Source organism: Trachinotus anak, unplaced genomic scaffold (assembly GCF_046630095.1).
Source record: "Trachinotus anak isolate AG129_WGS33_773 ecotype Australia unplaced genomic scaffold, CSIRO_AGI_Tana_v1 ptg000032l, whole genome shotgun sequence".
Taxonomy (NCBI): Eukaryota; Metazoa; Chordata; class Actinopteri; order Carangiformes; family Carangidae; genus Trachinotus; species Trachinotus anak.
The window spans coordinates 23,757,589-23,781,526 of NW_027273883.1; the positions used below are offsets into that span (position 1 = coordinate 23,757,589).

Here is a 23,938-nt window from a genome sequence, read left to right on the forward strand (position 1 = left end):
AGTCTATGTCAAATGATTAATGCAGTCCTGTAAGTCCAACCTAAGTCAATTATCATGTCACATGGGTTAGAGAATACTCTGTAGACGCCACTTTGTGTCACTCGGCCACTGTCAGTGCCATAAATGTTGTGTGATAGTGTTAAAGTATATATTTCTTCTGCAGGAGATTAAATATATACATAGTGTGTGTTACTTTTCAGTAGTTCACTGTGTAGAGAACGTGGGTGATTCTTTGGCCACACACTTCATCCATCCAGTATCAGCATTGCTTACTCCCTCTTTCCACCACCTCATTATCACATAAGCATCCTTCTCTTTTTGCTCCAAACTTTTACCATGTGAACACATCTGATTCCTACAAATCTGCAAATCTGTCATTTGTCTTTTCACCTAAGCCACCAAAAGAGTGACTATGGCAATACTGACAATGGATAAGTGTTTCTATGGTGGTGAAGTTTTGTCCAGCAGAGGTTGTTTCTCTTAGTTCAACGTGCGGGTTCAGTGTGTAGTCTTATATTTAACCCTTTTACCCATCACTGTGGATTTTTGTGGGATGGATTGATAAGTATGTATTCAGACAGATTGCAGACAAAGTCTGTAATGGGAATTCAAAAGTGCATTCCAACCTCCTTTGCAGGTTTGTTTTTGTTGTTGTTGTTACCTCCCCATGTCATGGAAAAAAAAAGAAGAAAAAAACCTAATGCTGACCAGTTGTGATATTTTTTCGCCAGCCGCAACCATCGTGTGTACCCGATCTGCAGAGAGGAAGCAGTCAGGTTACTGCGTTCCACTAGGATGTCCCGCGCCTATTCTGAGGGCGCCTACTCCTCCGACTATGACTACGAGAGGTATTGACATGCACTGCCGCTGTATCTGTGCATCCACCATCCTGTGGTCTCCTCAAGTTGTCCCTCGTCCATCTTTAATTTATTTGTGACGTGATGACAGAAAATGATATCCTGTCTGATATCGGTTTTGTAAAGGAGTCATCACAGCTCTGAAGTTGTGTAGATGTACAGTACTGGTACACAACTGCTTCAGTATGCTGAGGCTCAGAGCTATTTGTGTTGCTGGTGTTAGCTGTATGTATACTGGTTGTTGACTGCTGGCCAGCACCTGACTGTTTCTTCGTTGATGTCTTTGTTTATGTACCCATGTACATTATACCAACAGCAATATGTTGATCAGTGGTGTGTGTGATCACTAGTGTTTTCCTTCACATGCTGCTGGCAGCAGCTATTTGCTCTCCCATACAGTGGCATCTCTGATGCATTGCTCTGGGCTGCACAGTAGCTTTGTAAATTCTGTGTTTGCCCTTTGACTTCCTGGGTCTGACCAGAATGGGCTGCCGGGCTCCCCGTCCATCCCCAGAACCCACACCAGCGTCCTAGTGCGGCAATAATAAGAAAGAAGTCACATTGCCGCCTCCAGAGAAACGCTGTAAATGACTTCACTTTCCCCTGTCTTCAATCTTCCACCTGCTGCCATCTGGCTTTCAGTCAGGAATAACATTGTGACGTTTATGCCATTCCTCTCCTCTCCAGGAGGAAAAAAGTGATGAGTCCTCAGAACTCAGCCTGAGAGCCTGACTCACTTTATTAAAGTGTCACCAAGTTTCCCTAAGGTCTAGCTTGGCTTGACTTCAGGCTCAGCCTATAGCCCAGATAGCCATTAACAAGAGCTCTTTCTCTTTTTGTCTAAACTGAGAGAAAAAGAAAAGCAGCTAGCATCTCAGTTTTATCCACAGAGGAGCAGAATAGATTTCCCTCCTCCTGTCACACAGATACAGATTGTTTCTGTCTGCACCCAGGCAGAGTAAAAACAACAGTGAGACCTGAAAAAAGAAATGAGGAAAGAACTAGTGGAGTCTGAGCCTTTTGGCAAGTGCCTTAGTTTAGTTCATTTCTGCCCTGAACATGAGAAAATGTTTTTTGTGACTCTGTTGTTTTAAGTTTGTCGCACCTTGAGTGGGAAACAGTCTGCGGCTTATAAGAATTAAAACAGCAGCTTTTCCAAGAACAGATAACTAATATTTTGGAGTTTGAAATCAGTCAGAATACAACAAGCAGTGATTTTCCACAGTGCAGTATGTGTATGGCTATATCCATCAAATTACACCTAATGAGATACTGGATCTGTAACACACACAACCTTCACATTACCCATAAATCCTCAGCCATAACAACATCATGGTGGGAAATGATTATATTGACCATCACTGTAAATGGCTGTAGATAAAGAATATTTACTGATGAGTCTTTGTTTTGCTGTCGAACACAAAAATGACATTTCCTCTACTGGACAATTTTTCATACTGCAAAAGGCTATAGACACTACAAGACTTTGGCAAAATTGTCTTATTAATTAAAATTCAAATGATTGAAAAGACTCAGCGGTGAAACTTTTTCTTCCACATTCTCAAAAATGTTCAGCACAGTCATGGTTTGAAATTATCACAGTCTTTTGGTGTCTGTCAGCCTTAGTAGTCATATTTATCTTCTGCGCTTTAGAATAAAATGGATAAGACGGTTTAATTAAACACTGTCAGATGTACAAATGTAAACGTTTACAGTTCCCAAACAGTGTGCATGCTCTGAAGCTGAATATTTCCTTTCACTGGTTTGATATGTGCAGTTTGATGCAGTTTTATGAAAATGTTTTTTTCTTTTCTTTCTGAAAAGTCAAACAATATCCTTGTACACTATGAATGACTTTCCTAGTTGAGAACCTCACCTGCTTTTTTTTTTTACCAGCTCTTCAGATCTGCCTTCATCCTTACTGTGCCAAAAATACTCATAATGGCTGGGCATTTTCCAGGAAATAACAGATTTCACTGCCCTAATGCAATGTAAAGATACACTTCACCTTTCCCTCACATTTCACTCTACCTCAGACAGATTGGAAATGAACACACACCCATCACGTATTGAGAGACAGCACATGGTCTCTGCCAGTTGTACACACCCTGAAGACTTCACTGTTATTTCACTATGGGGACCATAAACCACACAGGAGCCTCTGTCCATACTGTCCACCCTGAAACTTCAGTAATTCATCAACTTGTCAAGAAATCTAGACAAAGCTGTAATGTTGATAGGCAAATTGTAAAGAACTGCATGCAAGTTGAGCCGTATGTACATTTCAGGAAACCAAAAGTGCCCATTTAAGTGGCTGGGGAGCCTTTTAGATGCCACTGAATAATAAAAGATTGTCAACTGTAGATGCAGTTCTCCTACGTTAAGGCTGTCACAGCTGAAACACGTTGTCTGTTAACATTAAAGTGTTGTCTACTCTTCTTGAAGAGTTGCTGAATAATGTGACTCCTTCACTTCAAGGGACCAAATCTGTGTTTTTGCATGTTGTAGTCCATTTACAGGAAAACGTACTGCATGTATTTGACATTACGGCCGGCTGTAGGATATTTGAATGTGTTTTTTTTCTCCTTTACATGAATCATTAATATCTAGTACAGGACAAAAATCTGCTCGTGGAGAAATTTAAAGAACTTTGATATGATCTTGAAGGTTGTCTGCAATAATGTAAAGTTTAGGACGGAATGTGGTTTGTAATAAATGGGTTAAAACATGCAATAACACATGTATGGTCCTAAAACACGTGCACCTCAGAGGAGTTTTAAGGGTGCAACAAACTCCTGTGCCCTTCACCCTGCCAGCATACTGTCCCTGCCCTGCTGGGGTCCCACTGAGTGCCTGCCTATCTCTCAACAACCTCTGTAGGAACCACGGAGCCATGGATAGACACGAGTATCACAGCAGGTCCCGCTCTGCAGACCAGCGGCCCACTATAGAGCGCCCCACATCCCGCTCGCGCTCCACTGAACGCCCCCACGACTCTTCGTTCATGAGGTCCATGCCGTCTCTGCCATCTGGGAGGTCCGCCCCCCCCTCACCTGCCTTGACGAGGTGTGACCCAGATCGGAGACGTTAACAACCTTAGCACAGAAGCAGACTAGAGTTGTAGTTGTACAATAATTTCCCTGAGGCATACCTGCTCTGGAGGGAGAAATAATTTAAACATTAGGTTAAAGCATCAATAAGTAGACCAAGGAGCTGCAGTTTTTTTAGCCAAGTAACAGTAATAGAATGAGGCCCAGTGAATACATTACACCAATTTTATTCTGGTAATTGGGATTAAGCAGTCTGGACATATAAAGGTCTAGTAATCTACAGTATCTGGGTTGGTTAATTATCTTAGCTACCAGGGTGGCCACCAGCTTATTCAAATAGCTTCATATGAGGCTGTTTAGATAAGGAAGGCAGCTTGCTGTTTAGCAAATCAAATAGTCCTCCTGCTAATCTAGAAGATGAGTTACTAGCTAGAGTAGTAGAATCAACCAATAAGATTATTTCTGCCCCCAGAGCAGCTCCACCTCTGCTAAGCCTTTGCATAACTAAAATCTTTGTAGGACTAAACCAGTACAGACCCCGTCCCATGAGCTCCCACCCACCCCGAGCCTGACTAACTCACAGAATGAACCAGAGAAACTACATCACTGTCACCTACCTGCCTCCCTCCCAACACCCTGCTCTCCTGCCTCACCTCACCCCACTTCACCTCACCTCACCCCACCCCAGCCACCTCCCCCTCACAACTACCCCACCACCCACCTTAGCCACTTTCTGTTTTGTCCCCAAAAGCACCGGTGCTGTATTTTCTTTACACATGTCCCAGGCACGACACTCCCGACACCGTAGATAGCGTGCTGACTCGTTTTAATTTGGAACACACTGCTCATACGCTTGCGTGAGTATAGCAGTGCTGGGCCAACATTTTACTTTGGTTTCATTACTAACATCAACTGATGCCGTTTACCCTGTGATGGCATTTTGATTTTCTTTTCCCTTTTCTTTTTTGTTGTGAATTGAAGCCTTTTGGGGACAGTCTGAACGCATGGTCGCACTACTCTGCTGTTTCTGCATTGAACTCTTCTCTCCTTGCAGCTTGATGAGTCGACTGTACATGCGATTCACACCTGGCATCTCTTTATTGCAGCTCAGTTCCCTACAGTCGATGTATCCCTCCACTCCCATGCCATGTGCCAAACATCATTGCTGTGTGCATTGGTTTTATATTTGAAGATCCAAGAAACATTGTGATGTTTCAATTAGTCAGTTTCTCTAAGTTACCCCCATATATTAGTTAGTGTCACTGTTGAGCCTGACAGTTACTTATATCCAAACATATATAAAGTATATGTGAACGAAATTCATAAGTAGATAGGTGGATTAACTGTGGAAAATAGTTTTACTCTTTATGTTACTCACATTTATGCTATCAAACCTCTCTCTCTCTCTCTCTCTCTCTCTCTCTCTCTCTCTCTCTCTCTCTCTCTCTCTCTCTCTCTTTTGAAAGTTTCTTTACTTGTCTCACACTGTGATGTGGGTGCTACATGGCCTCGCCTGGCCCATCCACCATCAGCTCCTGTCCTAATCTGTGTCTCACCCCAGTGTCCACTACTTTTTGTCATGTAGGGCGCATCCTCGTAGTGGATCAGTACAGACCAGTCCCACCAGTACCCCCATGTCCAGTAGACGAGGACGGCAACTACCACAGCTTCCACCCACAGGGAAGGACAGAAGTAAGTCACCTGGTTATTTTGTGATTGTATTACAGGGGAGACTCAGATACATGTACATGCTTTTAGTGTGTTTCTGTTCACTATCTTATGATGATATAGTTTTTATTTGGTGGCTCAACTGTTGGGTCTGAGGAGGAGCTTTGGTTTTACGATAGTTGTTGACTCTTACATTTGACATTTGACTGAAAAAGGAAGGATTACTATTTGCTGATGGAATCTCTTAGTATAAGCCACAGATCTTATTTTTAGTTTTGTGTTTCATTGGTGTTTACTCTTACCCTCCATCCATAACATCTGCACTCAGTTCCTTTTCCATTTCTCTCTCAGAAGATGGAGACGAAGGAACAGAGCCTTGTGAAGGTCTGTAGCTGAATGTGTGGGTTTAGTCTTTCAGACTGGAGGTGCTTACTGAGCCACATCTCACTCTGAAGGCCAAAACCCTGTCTGCAACGGCGGGTGGCTGTTTTCCCTGGAGGCTGAGCTTATCCTGTGCTCCTTGAAGCCTCCCTCTGTTGCAGCTGTGTTTAACGTGCAGTTGAAGTGTCCTGTGCCATCGTGATGTACTTACCTGTAGCTCTGTTTGGATCCTGCTATTGATAGTACCAGTGTTGTGTTCAAGTGTCACTCTTTCTTTGTTTTGAGTTACACTGTAGATACTGTTATTATTTGTTTGGGAATTATTGATGTATATGAATTACTTGGACTGCTGAGATACTTGACCAAAGCTTTACAATCTGTGTCTGTAAACTCTGAGCTTGATTGGGGAACAAAAGTTTGAACTTTCCACATCCTCATAACTACAGAGTGACACTTGAAATCAGTTTTGTTCCTCAGCACTCCTTCATCAAATGTTCTGTGTTGTTGTAGAAACTTGTGACGTGAACTGTGAGAGGCACTGTGATGAAAGCGCTGATTACTTCACTTGTGTCTTTGAATCAGATGCTGTGGAAAAAACAAAGATTGTTGTAGCTTTGCAGTGATCGGAGGGAAAGACGGGGACAGGGATAGAGACGGGGGGAGAACGCTCTTGCAGCTCTGGAGAACTTGTCAAAGAACTCGCAGAACTCTTTAATCATTGTCAGAGTCCATGAGGTCTTTCCCTGTCTTCTGTGCAGCCGCCAGCCACCAACCCAGCTCTCTCTCTCTCTCTGTCTCTCTCTCTCACTGTCTCTCTGTCTCTCTCTCTCACTGTCTCTCTCTCTCTCTCTCTCTCTCTCTCTCTCTCTCTCTCTCTTTCCCTCTCCATCTTCCAAACAATCTCCTTTGCTCTTACTCTCAGTCCTACCCTTCTTCTGTATTTGTGCCGTCTTTTTTATCACTCTGAAGCTCTGTCTGGACTTCTCTGTCACTTCTTTACTTCGCCTTTTTTTCTTTCTTCTCTTTATTCCTGACCTAATCTCTCCTTTCTCTGTTTCTCTTTCTCAGGTAGTCTCTCTCGCTCTCTCTCCTTCTTATTTGTTTGTATCTTTCACTATCTCTCCACTGTATTTTTAGGACAGTGGCAGTGTGTGGGCAGTGGGGGAGGTATTGATCTGACCTTGTGCTGTAGCTCCCACAGAGCCGTATGGCACTCAGCTTATGTAATGCAAATGTGTGTGTGTGTGTGTGTGTGTGTGTGTGTGTGCAGCTTTTTATGGACTGGATCCATATTATTGCCCCCTGCTGATTTCAGAGAGGAGCTGGATTGCCGATAAACCTTGCCAACCTTTTGTCTCACTGCTTTGTTTTGAAGTTTAGTCATACCTCATACTTGCACATACCTAATTCGCCTGTATGTTATCTATTTACCATGCGTGTGATAACTCCTAAGTGGGAGCAAGGGAGGAGCATGGGGCATCTGAACCCCACAATGGCTGCCAGGTGTATTCATTACTACAGGAACCTGTCTTTTCTTGAGATATGTGATGCTGCTTGTTTCCTTTGTGAAGAAAAACTGTTGGAAAAGTTAAAAATAATTATTCAATGTTTATTCACAGTAAAAGCCAATTAAATGTTTTAAGTACAAGCTCTGTTTAGGAGTTGAGATCTTGTTTTGTTTCTTGGATGGCAGTAATGTACAGTATGTGTTGGTGTACAGTACATTCATCCACAGGCTTGAATGAACGGCCAGACTGTTGGCAGAAACTGGAGTTCCCCACAGTTTGCACTTCCTACTTTCCCATCTGTTTATGTGGCTTGCTTCTGTCCTTTGACTGTGTGGCGCTATTACTCAACACTGTCATAGTTGTTGTGCTGACTGAATCAGTGGATACTCATGTAAGGTCCCTAAAAAGCCACATTCTGTTTTTAAATTGTCTCTACTCTTAGTGATATTCTGCAGGATGCTGCTGTAATGGGTGTATTGTACCACACATTGTACAGTGTAATTAACCAAAGGCTCTTCACATTTTTGTGTAGTACTAGTCAAACTAGTATTCGGTATCAGCTCTTGGAATAGCTGTGAGTGTATGTGCGTCTCTGTATGAGCACATATAGTATGAGCTACCTTATTGATGTGACTTACAGTACTATGGGTTTCAGAGCTCCCTTATTTCATGAGCCTCCATTTGTCTCTCTACTAGCAGCAGACTGTGAGGAAAAACCCCAAGGTCCACCGGTAAATGGGAGGAAAGGCAAGTCCTCTGAACAGTGTGATGGTGTGACTTTGCTGTGTTGGTTTTCTCAGTCAACACAAGTTCTTCATGTGTGACATTCACTAGTAGCTGTGATTCTCAATACTTGCCTTCTTATTTGCCATACTACATTAAGATAGTCCTTCTCTTCGAACTTCCCTTTGTCCACATTTCATCTATTATATACATTGACTTTGGTTCATTCCTATTGAGTTAATTTGGAGTGAACAAATTAGAGAGTGGTACTGCATGAAGCGAAAACTGATGTGAATACATACAGAGTGCTGTTGCTGTGATCTCTGCTGGTCTGTCCTTCTCTGGCTTCAGTGCGGCTTCAAATCTCTACTTCAATAGAAACTGATTCTGCTCAGTTCCACCTGACAAATACAGAGCTCTCAATTCTCATTGTGAAATTGCCAAATTATTTCCTTTAGATATGGATTATTGAACACATAGAAACACCCTGTACAGTACTCCTTTAAGACCAGCTATCATAGACATATATAGGTCATGTTTAGAGATTCTTTGCAAGTTTCTATCAAAAACTGTTATAAGATATTTTTTTGCATCTGTTTTGCATTAGCAATCTCACATTTGAGTGAGTGTATAACATGAATGACAAAAATAATAATTCAGCTGGGTTTCCTGGATTCTTTTCATTTTACCTTGCTGTTAAAGTACAGCAGAGTATAATGTATTAGGGACCTTAGAGACTGTAACCTCTGTTGGCCACTAGATGGAGCAAAGTTCATAATCTTTGACAAGGAGCTGTTCATGATTTCAGTGCTGAAGTAGCAAAGAGCTCTTTTTCTTTTCCAATCTTTGCTACTACTTTCTATTATTACAGCACAATATAAACACAGAGGTTTTAATATGTAAACTGTGTATTAAAAGCTAAAGGAATAAAAGAGAGAAAGAGAAAAGCTGGGAAGGGGATTTTGCACCATGGTTTGTGCTGAAATTTAGAAAAAAAGTTACCAAGATAATCCAAGGCCAATCAAAATCATGTGGTGTCCAAACCGGTGAGTGTGTGTATGTGTATGTGTATGTGTATGTGTATGTGTATGTGTATGTGTATGTGTATGTGTATGTGTATGTGCATATGTATGTCTTGCTGTAGAGGTGACATGGGAGGACCAGCAGCGAGGGCTGAATGGCTCTTTGTCCGATGGAGGGACACAGCCACACCCCTCTCTCACTGACACAGGTTAGTTGGTCTGGGTGTAGATTTCTGCCACTTCCAAATCATGAACAATAAACAAGCCATTGAAGGTGGAGTGAGCAATTCTGGAGAAAGACCATTGTATATTTGAGCTCAACAAAAAAACATAAAACAAATACACCCCCCCCCCACAAATTAACATTACTAAGGCAACAACCCAATGGCGGCATACAGAGCGTCTTATATGGCATGGAGTGGATTCTCTTTCTTGTAGCTATAGCAAAACAAGCTTTATGTCAAATGACACTCAAACACAGTGAAATCTAAAATAGTTTTTACAAAACAGTGAAAGAAGAGAGGAGCATATGTTTGTAGCTAAGCTAACAAGGAAGGCAATGCTACCTGGCATAGCATGTCAAGTTGTGCATCCAACCAAATAATTCCACTGTACTAGCAAACTTGTGTTTAATGTCTTTCTGGCTATAAAACCTTTTGCACTTTGTACAGACACCATGCTACAGAGCAAACAATGAGACACTAAAGTGTGGCTGCAGTTGCAGATTAGAAAGAAATTAGAAAGTAAGCTGAATGTCCCTGGGCAAGTAATTTAATGTCACCGTACAAACATATGTGACACCGCTACTTGCTTGCTAACATAGACTGTATTGCAAACTAATAAATTGGGATGAGCTATCACAAACTTTAGCATACAGGACAAAACAATACTGCCCTATTGGCTTCATGAAACACTGCCAAACTAATGTTGCCCACCTGTGAGGCAGAGGCAGAGCAACCTCCAGATCTGTCTTTATGCCTTCAACTCACAGAGGTCAGAGGTGAAATTCAAACATTTACTTTTGCCACAAAAGATACTGGGTTGTTTGTTGTTCATGCACTCGTACAGAGTGTGGTTTCCTTGATAGGCTTTTCTGCTCTGCCTTCTGTAGTTAGTGAGGACTCTTATCAACTGGATTACAACCTCACCAAAGGGAGACCTGGACAATGTGCTGGCTGTTTGAAAAAAAAGAAGTAATAATAAAAGAAATATGCATATAATAAAGCAGGAAGAGAGCTTGTTCTATACATTTTGTATTGGCTATAATAATTATTTATTATATTTCATTGCCCATGTCGGCCTCTAGATGGCATCCTCCTCTTTTCTGTCTCTTCCCCTTTGATTTGATTTTGCAGTGCAGCCTGGAGCTGATGTTTCTGCAGCCTCTCTCGTCTCAAATAATTTGTCAGAAAAGCTCTTTTTCAGTGTGCAGAGTGTGAAAACTGATGTAGGTTAATTTTGTAAAGCAAATCATATTTCAGACCCTCAAACCCAAATAAAATATGCACAATTTATACAGACACACAATAATACTTTCAAGAGCGCATTTACTGTGACTCAGTGACACTGTTGTATTCGAATTTGCTGTACCGTATATTCTGGTGTTGTAGGTAAACAATCCCAGTGACTGAGTTTCAAACTGTAATTAAACCCTCAGCAGGTCGAAGTCCAGTCAGCAGTCTTGATTTTTCAGCCTCAGTCTCTCTTTGTTTTTGTCTCTATTGCTCCCCACCTTCTCTTCTTCTTCCTCACTTATGTCTCTGTGTTGATTTCTCTCTGAATATTTTTTCTATCTTTATTCTTCCTGGAAAGGCTGATCGAGCACAGTCCTCTTTTCCAACTTGACCACACTCATGTTACTCTCACACAGAGTGTGTCTCTGTCAGTGTCGCTCAGCGGCTCTGAACACTGCCCGTCTAAGAAGAGGGGAGTTTTAATGACACCCCTCACTATAACCTGTTGTTCACTATTTTGTTATAGTATATCATTGACTTATACTTATACTGTGCTCAACAACATACACACACCACCAACAATGTCTCTTCCTAGCAATGAAATAAAGGCAAGTGAAATGTGGAAATGATAATGATGACTTTCAATAGTCAATAATAAGATCAATATAATATGTTAGGTGATAGTGTAAAACAGTGTGCTGATGTCTTATGGACTCAAATAAACATTTAGGAGGATATTGTTATGAAAATCATGTTATAAAGAATTTATCTAAATCTGCTCTATGCTGAAACTGAGTGGTGTGTCAGTCAGAGGAGAAGCAGATTTGTTCAGTTTGGCTTTGTAAGGCTAAAAACAATTAGTTCAATTTCATTTTCTGTTGTTCTTTTTACTGGAAACTAAAGATTATTTTATTTTATTCAGATAAAAACAGAAACTGACTTTGTAAACTATGGTTGATGCAGAAAGAGTGTTTTGGTCATTTGCATAAGACACATTTAAGTTTGGCAGTTACCTGCACAAAGCCTGGGCGATTTAAAAAAAAAGATAAACTTCTGACTTGTAGCAATGTTCACACAAATATGTTTTATAGATGTTTGTATAACGTCACAACATCTTTTGGTTTTGTTTATGTGTCGCTGCCAGATGCATGTTAAGGTAATTTGATGTTTTCATAAATAGCAGTATGTTGTAGTGCCACGTGGGATGGGTCAAATGTTTGGCATTAGATCAAACTAAACTAAACTGAAGCTTTATACCACTTGTGTCTAACAACCCATCAACTTATTTAATTATTTTTTGTGAATTTTGTACAATGGAAGTTGAGCTGCTTTTTAACTTTCGTCAAGCCTTCCTACAGTGACTCTGGCATTTACTGTTGTGGGCATTTCGATCCCTCCACAGAGTGCAAACTGAATTTTTGAAATCTATAATGAACTTGGCTGTTGTGTCTGTAGCTGGAGTGTTGGTATTGTTTGTCATTCAGAGGCAGTTGTGTTAAATATGGGATGGCCATACAGTCTTAACCCGCAGACCACAGGAGACCTTTCCACACTAACACTTGTGGTGTTTTGCTCTCTCATCTCTGCTTTAATACATCACTCCCTTATCCTGATGACCTACATGATGCAGCTGAAGTAAGGGTAAAAAAAATCACTTGCTCTCTTGATCATCATTTGACTCCCTAATGAGATGATGTTAGCTGCCACAAAGAGATGAAAGCTGGTGAGGCAGATGTCTCACATTGTCTTTTAATTCATGTGACACTTCATTATTCACCCTAATGAAGTACTAATTGAGCTAAATGCAAATTGTGTGTAAGGGGTATGAAAATGAAGCCTGATGGAGTGGGCTTCTTTCACTGTCACTATTGGTTGGGGACTTTAGTTTCAGACTCCAGGACGGAGATTAAACAGACAGCACGACTCTGGGGGGGGGGGGGTCGTGGACTGCGGGGCCTGTAGTGGATGCTTAGTTCAGAACAAAACACATATGGAAGTGTCTTGATTGCTGATAGAGAAATTAAAGCACAGTTTATCTCTGGAGAGAAAGAGAGAATATTCCAGGATCTCAGCGGGCTGCGCAGAAGCACGGAAGTACATGAATAATGTGAGGGGAAGAAGAATATGTCATCGGAAGCACCATGATGCCTGAGAGTAGGCGGGCGATGTTGTTGTGTAACTTTCTTTCAGAATGATACTGTTGCTGACGCCCGTGTGTGTGTGTGTGTGTGTGTGTGTGTGTGTGTGTGTGTGTGTGCACTCTTGCACTCTACTCAAGTTTCTTAATTTTCCTGTATCTTGCTGATGCTCTGTGAGGTAGTCAGCTCTCTCTTTTGTGTGCTCGCTGCTCTGTGCTTTCAGTTTTTGTTGTGTTTTTTCTTTTTTTTTGTTTCCTTTCTTTTCCGTTGTTTTTCCAGGCTGTCTCCTCACAGTAGCCCCCATGCAGCCTCAAGTGACATCCACTTCTCCTTTTACCCTCCTTTCCTCTCCCCCTCTCCCCTCCTATCCTCAGAGGTCTCCAGTTTCTATCTGATCGGGTACATTAACATCTCTTTACTGTTTCAGCTCTTTTTCCTTTAGAGCACAGAACCTCACCTTCCCACCCCCCCACCCCCTCCTCTCTGATTTCTAATAACGTACCTATTAGCCTCTACCTCAGCCTCTCCTGGCCTCGCACCCTCTTCCTCTATTTTGACTTCTCACTGTGCCCATGGTGGAGTTTGTGTGTTCTTGGTGTACTCTATGATTTTGTTTGTGTGTTCTGTGCTTGTTGTTTTATCATTGTCGTGTTCGTATTGTTGTTGTGTTGTTTCCCCCTCCCTCCTGACCCTCCATCCTCTTCCCCTTCACTCTGACCCTCCGAACCTGGCACACTCGGTGATCGCGGTGATGGCGTCGCCCTCCCTCCGTCCTCCCTCTCCTCCTCCGTCTCCCCCCTTACCCTTCGTGCGTCCTCTCACATCCATCTTCCTCTCCTCTGTCTGTGTCTGTCCATTCTGTGATGTGATCCCAGAAGACACGGACTCACCAAGTTGGACGAACTCAGGTCTGTCCCTTCTTCTTCTTCCCCTTCTTCCTTTCCTGACTCTGCTGTCTCTTCTTCTCCTACTTTTATTCACTCTGTATGTCTTCCCGGCTTGCCCTCCCCCACCCACCTCCCCTCATCTCAATTGCCTCCTCTTTGCCCGCTTCGCTTGCCTCCATTTTCTTGTGCCGTTTGCTCTCTGGACAATGTTTTTTTTGTCATTTTGCACACTTTATTTTGCTGTGGACGGACTGTGTGGGCTTTCATTTCGTAGAAGCATGGTCATGGTCACACGTGTTGTTTCTTTGCATCACGTCTTGACATGAGACACTGTTATTTACTAGAAAAAATCTTGCTGTCGGTGTGTGACAGCAGAATTCATCTTATTAGGACGACACCGTCTGTGGACACATTTGCAACATTTCCCTCATTAGATTTTATGGCCACTTTAAATATAATTTAGTGAACAAAACTCCCCATGCACAGCCAGTATTAGTGATCAGGTGCTGGGTGGTCGCAGGAACAACTAAAGTGGCAATCACACTTAACCACCACACACTGAGATGAAGTCACCTCAGTGTGCGGTGGTTAAGTTGAATATAACTGAATTAATAAAATATGTCTGAGAGGTTATAGATGCTATTCAAATGAATATCATTTACAGTCCCCTACCTTAGGAACTTCAGTGAATACTGCTTCAGCTCTTGTGCTTTCAGTGAAACAATGACTATGAGGTATGAGGTTGGAGACAGGGCGTCTGTTTTATGCATTGTTTCCCAATTTAAGGGCACATCTTTGAGTGTTGTTGTCACCGTGAGGTTACCAGGTAATCAGTGGAGGAAAAAAGATATGTAATGCGTTATAGTAATGTTATGACACGTTGTCCAGTCATTTTCTTTCCCCTTAAAACTGGGGGGGGGGGGGGGGTCTGGAGGCAGTTTCTGTTTAATAAAGCACAAAGTCAACACTTGTGTGTCTGCATGTTTAATTCCACATCTGCAGATGGACTCACTGCACAGTCAAGCATATGAGATGACCCCAAGCTCAGTGTATATCAGTCTTTAGAACTAGTTTCTGGGTTACATTATCAGATCAGCAAGTTCTACGTTATCTTTTGTACACAAACCAACATCTCAGAGGATGACACAGAGTTTGTCTTGTCTTTGAACATCACTGGGAACATTGATTAAAGGTTTCACAAGTAGTGAGTTATAGAGGAGAATTAACTGTGACAAAGTCCATCACTAATCAAACACAAAATCAGGTTGTGGGGTCTTGAAAGATTACAGAGATTATGGAGGCTACAGAAGCAAAAAAGGAAATTTCCAGTGCAGGGCCCATGTTTTTTCATCTGATGTGACTGTAAAGACCCAAAATCACTGTGAATTTGAAGTAGTGACTGTAACCTCATAGCCATTGTTTCATTTCAAGTTCAGTGAGCTGGAAGACATGAGAGTCTGAATACTTTCATGATTGTAATTTAAAAAGCAGAATAACAACATGAGTTGATCAACAAAATCAGATGTCTTTAGATAAACAAATGTTGGCAAACAGTAGCGGATAGTTTGGCCTAATAAACAGTTCACTGAATGCTTCTTACATGGCACAACCCTTTCTGTGTAATTTAGAGGAAACTGAAGATGTGGAAGTGTGTAGACTGTGATCTGTCACAGTTAGAAAAAAATTCACCAAGAGAATCAGAGAAAAAGATGATGAGCAAAATCCACTTTGCCTCACCTCTGCAGTCATTCATCTGCTCCCAGCTTGTACTGCTTTTCTTGTGTGTGTATGTGAAGCTACAGGCATACTGTGTGTGCGCATGGCACTTGTACCTGTGCATTCGCCTTCACTTTATCATTGGCATCATATGACACAAAAGTAGAGACAGAGCAAGTGGAGAGAATGGAAATAAAGGTGCAACAGGGAAGTGGTCACAAATGATAATTGTTTTTGCAAAAAAAGAAGAAGAAGACGTGTAGCAGCTCCAGCAGAAAGTATTTGTTTTTGTTTTTTTAATTTTAGCTCCATGAAATGTGAGTAGTTCTTACAGTGGGATTATTACCTCCACAGAGCAAGGTTAAACCTGGGTATTTATCATGGTTGATGAAGTTTCTGTAGTGAATATGAAACAAGCATAGTGCTTAAATTGAATTTGGGAGAGGATGAGATGGACAAAGAGGATGATGGGATGATTTTACAAAGCACTGAGAGGGATGTGCTGGCCTGTTAGTCGCATCATTCAGGAACTGCATTTGTTGTCAAAGGATTGGCATTTATCTAGAATCTCATTTAAAATGTTCACGATCACAAGCATTGTCGTACATTTTCTTCACTGTAGTAATTTGGCTTTGCATTCAGACTTTAATTGCGCAGTTGGGATCAATAAATTATGTTATTTGAATATTAATCAATGAATTAAAAAGCAACTGAGTGGTCAATCATTTTCTATAAATGTTTACAGTCTGGGTTTCAAGGTATTTCCAAATGAAGCAGTTGAATATGTTACGCAGCTTAACTTGATTAGTCAGCATTTTGGTTTGTGTTTGTGTTTCTTTGTTAATGTGCTCAGCTTTTCCCATTAGATCTGTCCTTGTCATAGCTCATGGCTCATAGCTCAGCAGAAGCTTGTGTCTCACCATAACAGTATGTCCTCCCATCAGGCCTTCCTCAGCGCATCAGCCACCATCTGACAGACTCTGTCTCTGTGCTCAGGTTTGGACATGGAGGAGAGGACCAGGCAGATGAAACTGAAGATGAACAAGTACAAGCAGGGAGCTGGCTCCGACTCCAGACTGGAGCAGGACTACCACAAGGTAAAGACATGTCAGGATGTGTTGGGTGTTTGCTTCCATACTCCGGAAAACACTCATAGAAAACACATGCGCCGACAGTAAACTGTCTGCAAGGTTGCACTGTGCATAGGCCATATGGCTCATTCTCAAGGCAGTCAAGCATGTACACATGCACATATCAACATGATACTGCGCATGAGCATTGATGTTTGCACAGTGTACAAATACACACAAACATAGTTGCACAAACACAGGAAAACTAATAAACACTTAATTCAGGTTGGAAAACACTGAGTTAGGTTCAGTTGTTTTTTTGAAAGGGTCAGTTCACAAAAATTGCAAAAAGCTAAATATATTTGTATCTCCACCTTCTCCCAGTGGTGTAGATTCATGCAGGTAGATTTATAGACTTTTCAGTGAAAAAATACATTTGAAAACAGCAGCGACATGACTCTGCAGACACAATGTCCCAGTTACTCAGGATCATTCACAGACATAACTCTGAACAGGTTGTGTTGCAATTTTTTTCACTGAAGGTGAAAATATTGATGATAATAGTTCATGTTTGTGGATTATATTAAGTATGTGCAAGATAGTTTTTGAAGAGACACAATACTTTTGAGCTTTCCAGTGCCACTCTTCAATGCTTTACAAACAAAACTTTCATTGTGAAGAAAATTCTGTGGTGTAACTAAAATGATTAAATGTGTTTTCTCTTTGTCATTTGGGTGAACTGAACCTTTAAGCCTCTCGTTGTAAACTGAAGTAATGTGACACTGAGTGTCTGCAGAGTCAAGTGTTTACTACTCGGCTCTGCAGACGTCCTGAGCATGTTTAGAGAGCTCGGCCTTGCTGTGGTGTCTCATTGCAGTCTGAGCCAAGATGTACAAGACAAAGTCTCTGTGTCCAGGTTTCCTTTTAAGTCACTGTTATGAAAACTATTGCATTAGGAGCAGCCAACTTGTTTGCAAAGAGTCTATAAAAAGCAGATTAAACTGTGAGTTGTCCTTGCTGAAGATTATCTTTCTTGTTAAGTGCCATTGACAACATAGCACTCTCACTATTATTAAACAAGACTTCTGAGCGCCTGCTCTTAAACCACAGTGTAATACAGAGCTCAGGTTCTCTTACAGTAAACATGTCACTAACAAAAACACACACAGAATATTTTACATACCAAGTTTGGCATTCCAGTTGAGCTTCCAAGGAAGCCTCAGTGTAAAGTTTAGAAAAAATCTGTGTGCGAGGCGACCAAGTGTCACAGTGTTTTACATCACACGGTCGCACAGATCCAAGACAGTTTTACTAAAGTAAAAAGACACAAAAACTAATCAAAACTAAAATTCTATTGTGCCTTATATTAGTGGATTATTATTAGAGATGTATTAACATCTTAGGCAGATTTCTAATGTTGTAGTTGATCAAGATAAAACTCGTGTTCACCACTGTAAATCATATATCCATCACATTATATATCATGTTATACTGTGCATCATTTTGGGAAGGGCTGGATCACCGACCATACTAACAGATGCAGCTCATTGTTGTAATCTGATTAACTGCACATTTGTTTAACAATAAAAGTAAATTATCAAATAAACTGGGTCCTGCATTAATACATAATCTCTGTGGACCTGTGTTGTTGAGAGCTACTGTGTCGTGTCATCTAGTTTTAGGATTTAATTTTAGTTTATATTGTGTTTACATAATCTGACACATATTTATAAGTTGTGTAAGCAAACTGGCCAAATGACACACAGAAACCCCGGGGCCGGAAAACTTGGTTTCCAGCTGCAGGGATATGTTGAATAGACAGTTTAATGTATCTTATCTAATTTTAACCTATAATGATGCATCATATTTTTTCTTTTTCTTTTTTTTTTTTCTTTTAGAAAATCATGTTTGTAATGTAAAAATCTTGATGTGCAAAGTAACTGCTAACTGCTGTCAAATGAATATAGTAGAGTGAAAAATACAATATACTGTATATATAGTAGCATCATATGTAAACACTAGCAGCACTAATCCCAAACTGACAGATGCTAAATACAGGGTGATTGATGCCAACAGGTTTGTAGGTGTCACTGTCTGGTCTGTACAAACAAAAAGTGAAAGTGAAATTTTAGACAGGACCTTCATCTTTCCCAGACTGTGTCTCACATTGTGAAGAGCTACAAGATTCATCTCCTGGCCCTGTATTTTTCTCCTCCATGCACTTGTTATTTGATGTATTTGATTTGAAGTAGGCTACATTCTGACCTTTCAAAAGGCACAACCTAATACCCCTTATGTAACTGCATCATCTCTCCTCTGTCTTCCTGTCATCTGAGAACACCACTTATAAGTCCACATTATCCACATTCATGAGGCCACTTCTGCAGAAGAACTTCTCTTGATCAAGAATAGTTGTCCTTAAAAAGCTAAAGGCATGCGAGCAGTGTTTGAGAGCAGTTCATGACCTATCAAATTCCCTAAATGAGTATCTCCTTTTTAAAAGTGCAGTATGAATAATCACTGAACATTTAAAAGCAGCCATGATGTGTTTGTGTCATGAGACATCACCATGATACTAACCTGTAATGTTTGGTTGATGTTTTGTCCTCTCTGCAGCGTTCAGGCAGAGATCCTCGGGGCTCCGATAACCTGTCGGCCAAGTCATCGGACAGCGATGTAAGCGACGTGTCCGCTGTGTCGAGAACTAGTAGTGCCTCTCGGTTCAGCAGCACGAGCTACATGTCTGTCCAGTCAGAGAGGCCGCAAGGAAATCGCAAGATCCGGTAGGCTGATGTCCACACCAGGGGACAATGAAATGTGTCTCGCTCTTTAAACCACGTCATGCTGTTTTCAGGAATGGACAGGTCCCCCTCAGCTCTGAACTTTTCTTTGCATACACTGTTTGTCGCCACTTCCAAACAATTTCAGCTCTGAAATTGTTTGCACTTGGTTAAAGTAAAAGAGGAAAATGAAGCCGTTAGCACTGTCTGTCATTTTCTCACTGTGGTGAGTTCAGGTTTGGCTCCATTTTAGAAAAACCTGGAACCAAATGGTTGAGCTCTGTCAGGCTGTGGGGGAAGTTTGTCCATATCTGGCAACAAACACTGAAACAAGAAACACATTCCATCTCTTTGGGTGTTGTCTCATATCAAAGCAAAAAACTAATTCATTTGCATGATGCCTTGGTGTAAGTCTGCATTGTTGTCTTCTGTTACTTTCGATCAGTCTGCTTTTGAACTTGGCTGCACTGTCTCTTTGTGTTTGTCCTTTCTTCTCTGTTGACGTTATTCATGCTTTGTTTGGCTTTCTTTCTGCTTTGCATGTGCTGCTGTCTTTGCTTCTGTCTCCGTCTTCAGCCAGTTGCGATCAAGGAGCCAGTCTCGCGAGGGGGATGAGCAGTTAGGAGAGGTGCGAGAGGAGGAGGAGGCGGGAGGGGGAGGAGGAGGAGAGGGAGGGAGAAGGGCCAGTAAAGAGGGGAGATTGCAGGGAGGGAGGAAGGAAGCAGGGGGGAAGGTAGACTCAGACAAGGAGCATCAGGAGGATTTGGTGGAGACAGAAGAGGACTTGCACCAGAGGAGTATCTCAGAGACTGACCTCAGGTAACACGTGTGTGGCAGCCTCTACCTCTAGACTCCTACTAACCACATCACAGACCTGTAGCTCCCACTGACTGACTGAGAGTGTGCCGGCTTCCCTCCACCCTTTATCCCTGATGATAACAGAACTTTGGTCCTATCAACCTTTTCCAATACTAAAGTAGAACAATGCTGCTCCTTGTTCATCATAGTGACACGTTGGTAACCCACGTAACCTGTTCACACATCATTAGCAGAAAAGACGGGCATGAAAACAACACACCAAGCATTAAGAGTAACTTAACACCTCCTGAAAGTCTCATGTTTGCTGACCTCCAGTGGTTTATCTTCTAACCGCAGACCTGTGGTTGTTCACAGGTTCAACCTCTGATCTCACCCAAGTGCAGCCATGCTACTGGCTGTGGTCAGAGGGAAAACAGGCTTGAATCTTGAATCTCTAACCAGAGAGGATGGTAAAACACTGCTGCTCAGCCTGGTGTTAAGTTACTCTTTAAGATTAAATAGGAGTTCACCCAAATTAAAAACACAGAAAAGCTGTATTTTGTATTTAGCCATACAGGCAGGTTCAGTTTTATTTACTTCTGCAGGAATACAGTGCAAAAAAAAAGTGCAATGTACAATGTACACATGTACAATATATGTGTATGTATGCAGAGGTGGGAGATGGGGTGAGGTGGTGGGTACGTAAGTCGGATAATAAAATCAGGAAATGTGACATTACTTGTAAGTGTGAGTATCAGTCTGATATCAGTTTGGGAGAGTTCAACTCAGCTCAGATTTGATCAGATATTCACATTTCACTTTGCAGCATGAAAATGTAATGTTGTATTTCAGTGTAATAAATGAAACATACATGGCTGAATGCATGTATGGAAATCTTTACTCTTTATGTTGGTGCATGCAGAACACTTTGGTTCTAACATGTTAAGACTATATATAACATGACACTGTTTCATTGAGGCCACAAGAGAGTATAGTTCCATTTCTAAAGAGCACTGGACGAGCCCATATAGAAAGTATGTCGAGCAAAGTCAAGAACAAATTGATTTGGAGTCCCTCAGCAGGATAAAAGCTTAGCCTCCACTCCTAATAAGATGTCTTCACTATCAAATCACATTCACAGCAGGATCCACGTTAGTACTTCTTACCGACATTAGTGCTGCTCAGTGTCTCCTTGGACTTAAGAGAAAACACACTGAGATAAAAGCTGTACCCTCTTATGTGCGATTAACACTGCACCAGTGTGTACAGTCTGATTAACAAATAGGATCCCACATGTGTGGGAGGCTGAATGCACATGGTAGAAATGTGAGCAGATCCACAGACATGTACACAGGTATAGTCCCCATACATGCATTTTTAGATTACAGAGCAGCTTCAGATACAGGTGTCTGTCGTTTTGCTCTGAGGCTGCAGTCTGTGTTGCTTTACTGTTTGTCTGTGCTGCTCACTGCAGGGATGTTGCATCAGTATGTTGTCTGTCAGTCTGCTGAATCCAACAGTGTCTCTCTGCACCTGCAACTTGTCAACGCAAACCTCCCACGTTCTTCCAGCTACTTCTACACATGCCAAGAACATTTCACTCTCCCTGTAACACCGCAACCCTCATACGTGCACTGTCAACCAGCGGTTCATTCACTTTCAGTACAGTGACTGGAAACTGTAATTAATGATTAAAAATCCTGCCTGAGGAAATATATTCTGAAGATACATTTGAATTTCAAACAGTGTCTTCCATCTTGACTGAAAGTGAGTTGGATTAGTCCTGTGTTTAACACTGACAGCTCCTATCTGTGTGATCAACCCTCACTCCTTCATGACAGCTACAGTATAAACTGATAATATAGCTACTTTATAACCACATGGGAGTCACTCAGCTTTTCTGGGAGAACAACACATGAGAAGGGATATACTATTAGGTGACAAAAAAACGGTTCATGTTAGTGTAGCAACTGCACATGCTACACAGTAAACAAACAGGCCCAAAATGCTATTTTACAGTGATGATAAGAGAGTTAATAGGCTCAAGGTCTGTGAGCTAAAGCTCGTTCAAAGCTGTTGTAAGATTATGTTAACATAGTATATAAAATAAAATAAAAGAATCAAATGTTCAGGCAAATGTATTTACACAGTAAAAATAGCTGAATGCAGTACTGAAACAGACAGTGGCTAAGTAGCAGTGAATATTAATATAAGTAACACTTAGAGACTGGATATAACAGTGGTTTACAACAACCAATCAAAACTCAGGACACGAACTGTCAAGCAAATTATTAAAAACCTATTTGTGTGTGCTGCTGCTATGTGTGTGTGATGCTTTTTTAAAATAATAATAATAATAATAACTTAATTTATCTATAACTTTTCTTAACAAAGTTACAAAGTGTTTCACAGAAAAATGAAACCAGATAAAAGAAAAGGCCAAAGAGCATAGTAGCATGAATTCTCGATTAATTAAACAATATAAATATATGCACAGACCTGTTTCAACCAAAAGTTTTTCTGATATGCACTAATGTTAAAATATGACCTGATGAAGTTGCAACTTTTCAAGTGGAAACTACCACTTATAATTTAAATGATCTCGTATTTTTCACTCATTTGTTTTGCAGCCAGAGCTAAGAAGCCAGTGAATTTAACACTGGCTCTACACTGTGAAAAGCAGGAAGTTCAACATATTATTTCATATTTTACTGACCTGCTCATATTTTGTGTATAAAAGCAGACTTTAAAATAAATCAGAATATGATCAATAATTGATAAGAGAATATTATTGTTGTGATTTCATGTCATGAGCTGAGCAGTGTGATATGTGCTAGATGCACCGTTCTCCATGTGTTGTTATGTAAGCTCAGTGACGACACTCACATAAGCCTGTACAATGAAACCTAAAACTCAGCCTCACTGTGAGAGTCTCAAGATCAATACTGGAAATACTGCAAATAATCAATCACGTGTCTCAACATCATTCGAGGATAATGGATAAGATGCTACCTGCTTCAAGTGATAAAAGGTTTAATCACTACTCTGCTTATCTGTGTGTACGAGCACTGAGGCAGAGTGATGCGGCAGAAATATCGCTGCTAGCCACATTTACTTATGACTCATCTTCTATGTATTGAGGTCACAGTGTAAATATACATCTGCTACACATTAAATGGGCCTGTTCAAATTGACTTGGTGCACAAGCATCATGGCAGCCATATGTGTTTTTATTTCACAGAGAGGCAAATGCACACACGTGGCTCTAAGCTGATGTTGTGTCCAGGATGTAAGGAGCTTTCCATGAACACTTTTAAATCCCACATCACCTCTTCTCCTCCATGAGTAAAAGGCTGGTGTTTTCAAGGGCAGGGGCTGATCTTTACGAAAAGGAAGGAAGGGATGTTTACCTCCAGTCTACCCACCTCACTCGGCATCAGCTTGTCTAGTGAATAAAGGAGAGACCTCCACCTGAGGTTCCTCTGCAGCCAATGACAACGTTTCAATATGAGGCTCAGACTTTCTCTCTTCAGCCTCTATGACGAAAAACTTTGTAGCCGTGTTGACAGCCGTGTATGCATGCTAATGCTCTGGCTGGGTTCACAGTTGCCGTGGCAACCCATTTTTCTATCTCACCTGATAAAGAAGCATTGATTCTCTCTGTGAAAGGCAAACAAGAAGAGGAGATAAGTATGGGAGGACAGGAGGCAGCCTCCATGACTTTTACATTTTCACACAGCGTTCATGATCAACATGTCTTTCTCCTAAATTAGGCGAATTGGCTCTTTTAATGGTTTACTTAAAACATATAACTTAATGTTTAATGTTAAAACTATGTGACCACATTTAAAGTTCGCTGCAATGTTTCTGAATTATTTTGTAGTAA

General features: G+C 41.2%; 1 protein-coding gene across 11 annotated transcripts in view; it reads left to right on the top strand.

Annotated features, from left to right (window-relative positions):
- Positions 1-23,938, top strand: part of rims2a (regulating synaptic membrane exocytosis 2a) — a 142,089-nt gene that overhangs the window by 96,161 nt on the left and 21,990 nt on the right. For 7 of the 11 annotated variants that reach the window (XM_071468910.1, XM_071468909.1, XM_071468912.1 and 4 more), the window contains 5 exons: positions 3,738-3,923; positions 5,493-5,599; positions 5,927-5,959; positions 16,401-16,501; positions 19,091-19,257. In XM_071468910.1, coding sequence (XP_071325011.1) covers positions 3,738-3,923; positions 5,493-5,599; positions 5,927-5,959; positions 16,401-16,501; positions 19,091-19,257 — 594 coding nt within the window. Of the gene's footprint in view, positions 1-731; positions 849-3,737; positions 3,924-5,492; positions 5,600-5,926; positions 5,960-16,400; positions 16,502-19,090; positions 19,258-23,938 lie in introns of all 11 variants that reach the window. The other 4 variants (XM_071468913.1, XM_071468918.1, XM_071468920.1 and 1 more) reach the window with 3 other exon arrangements.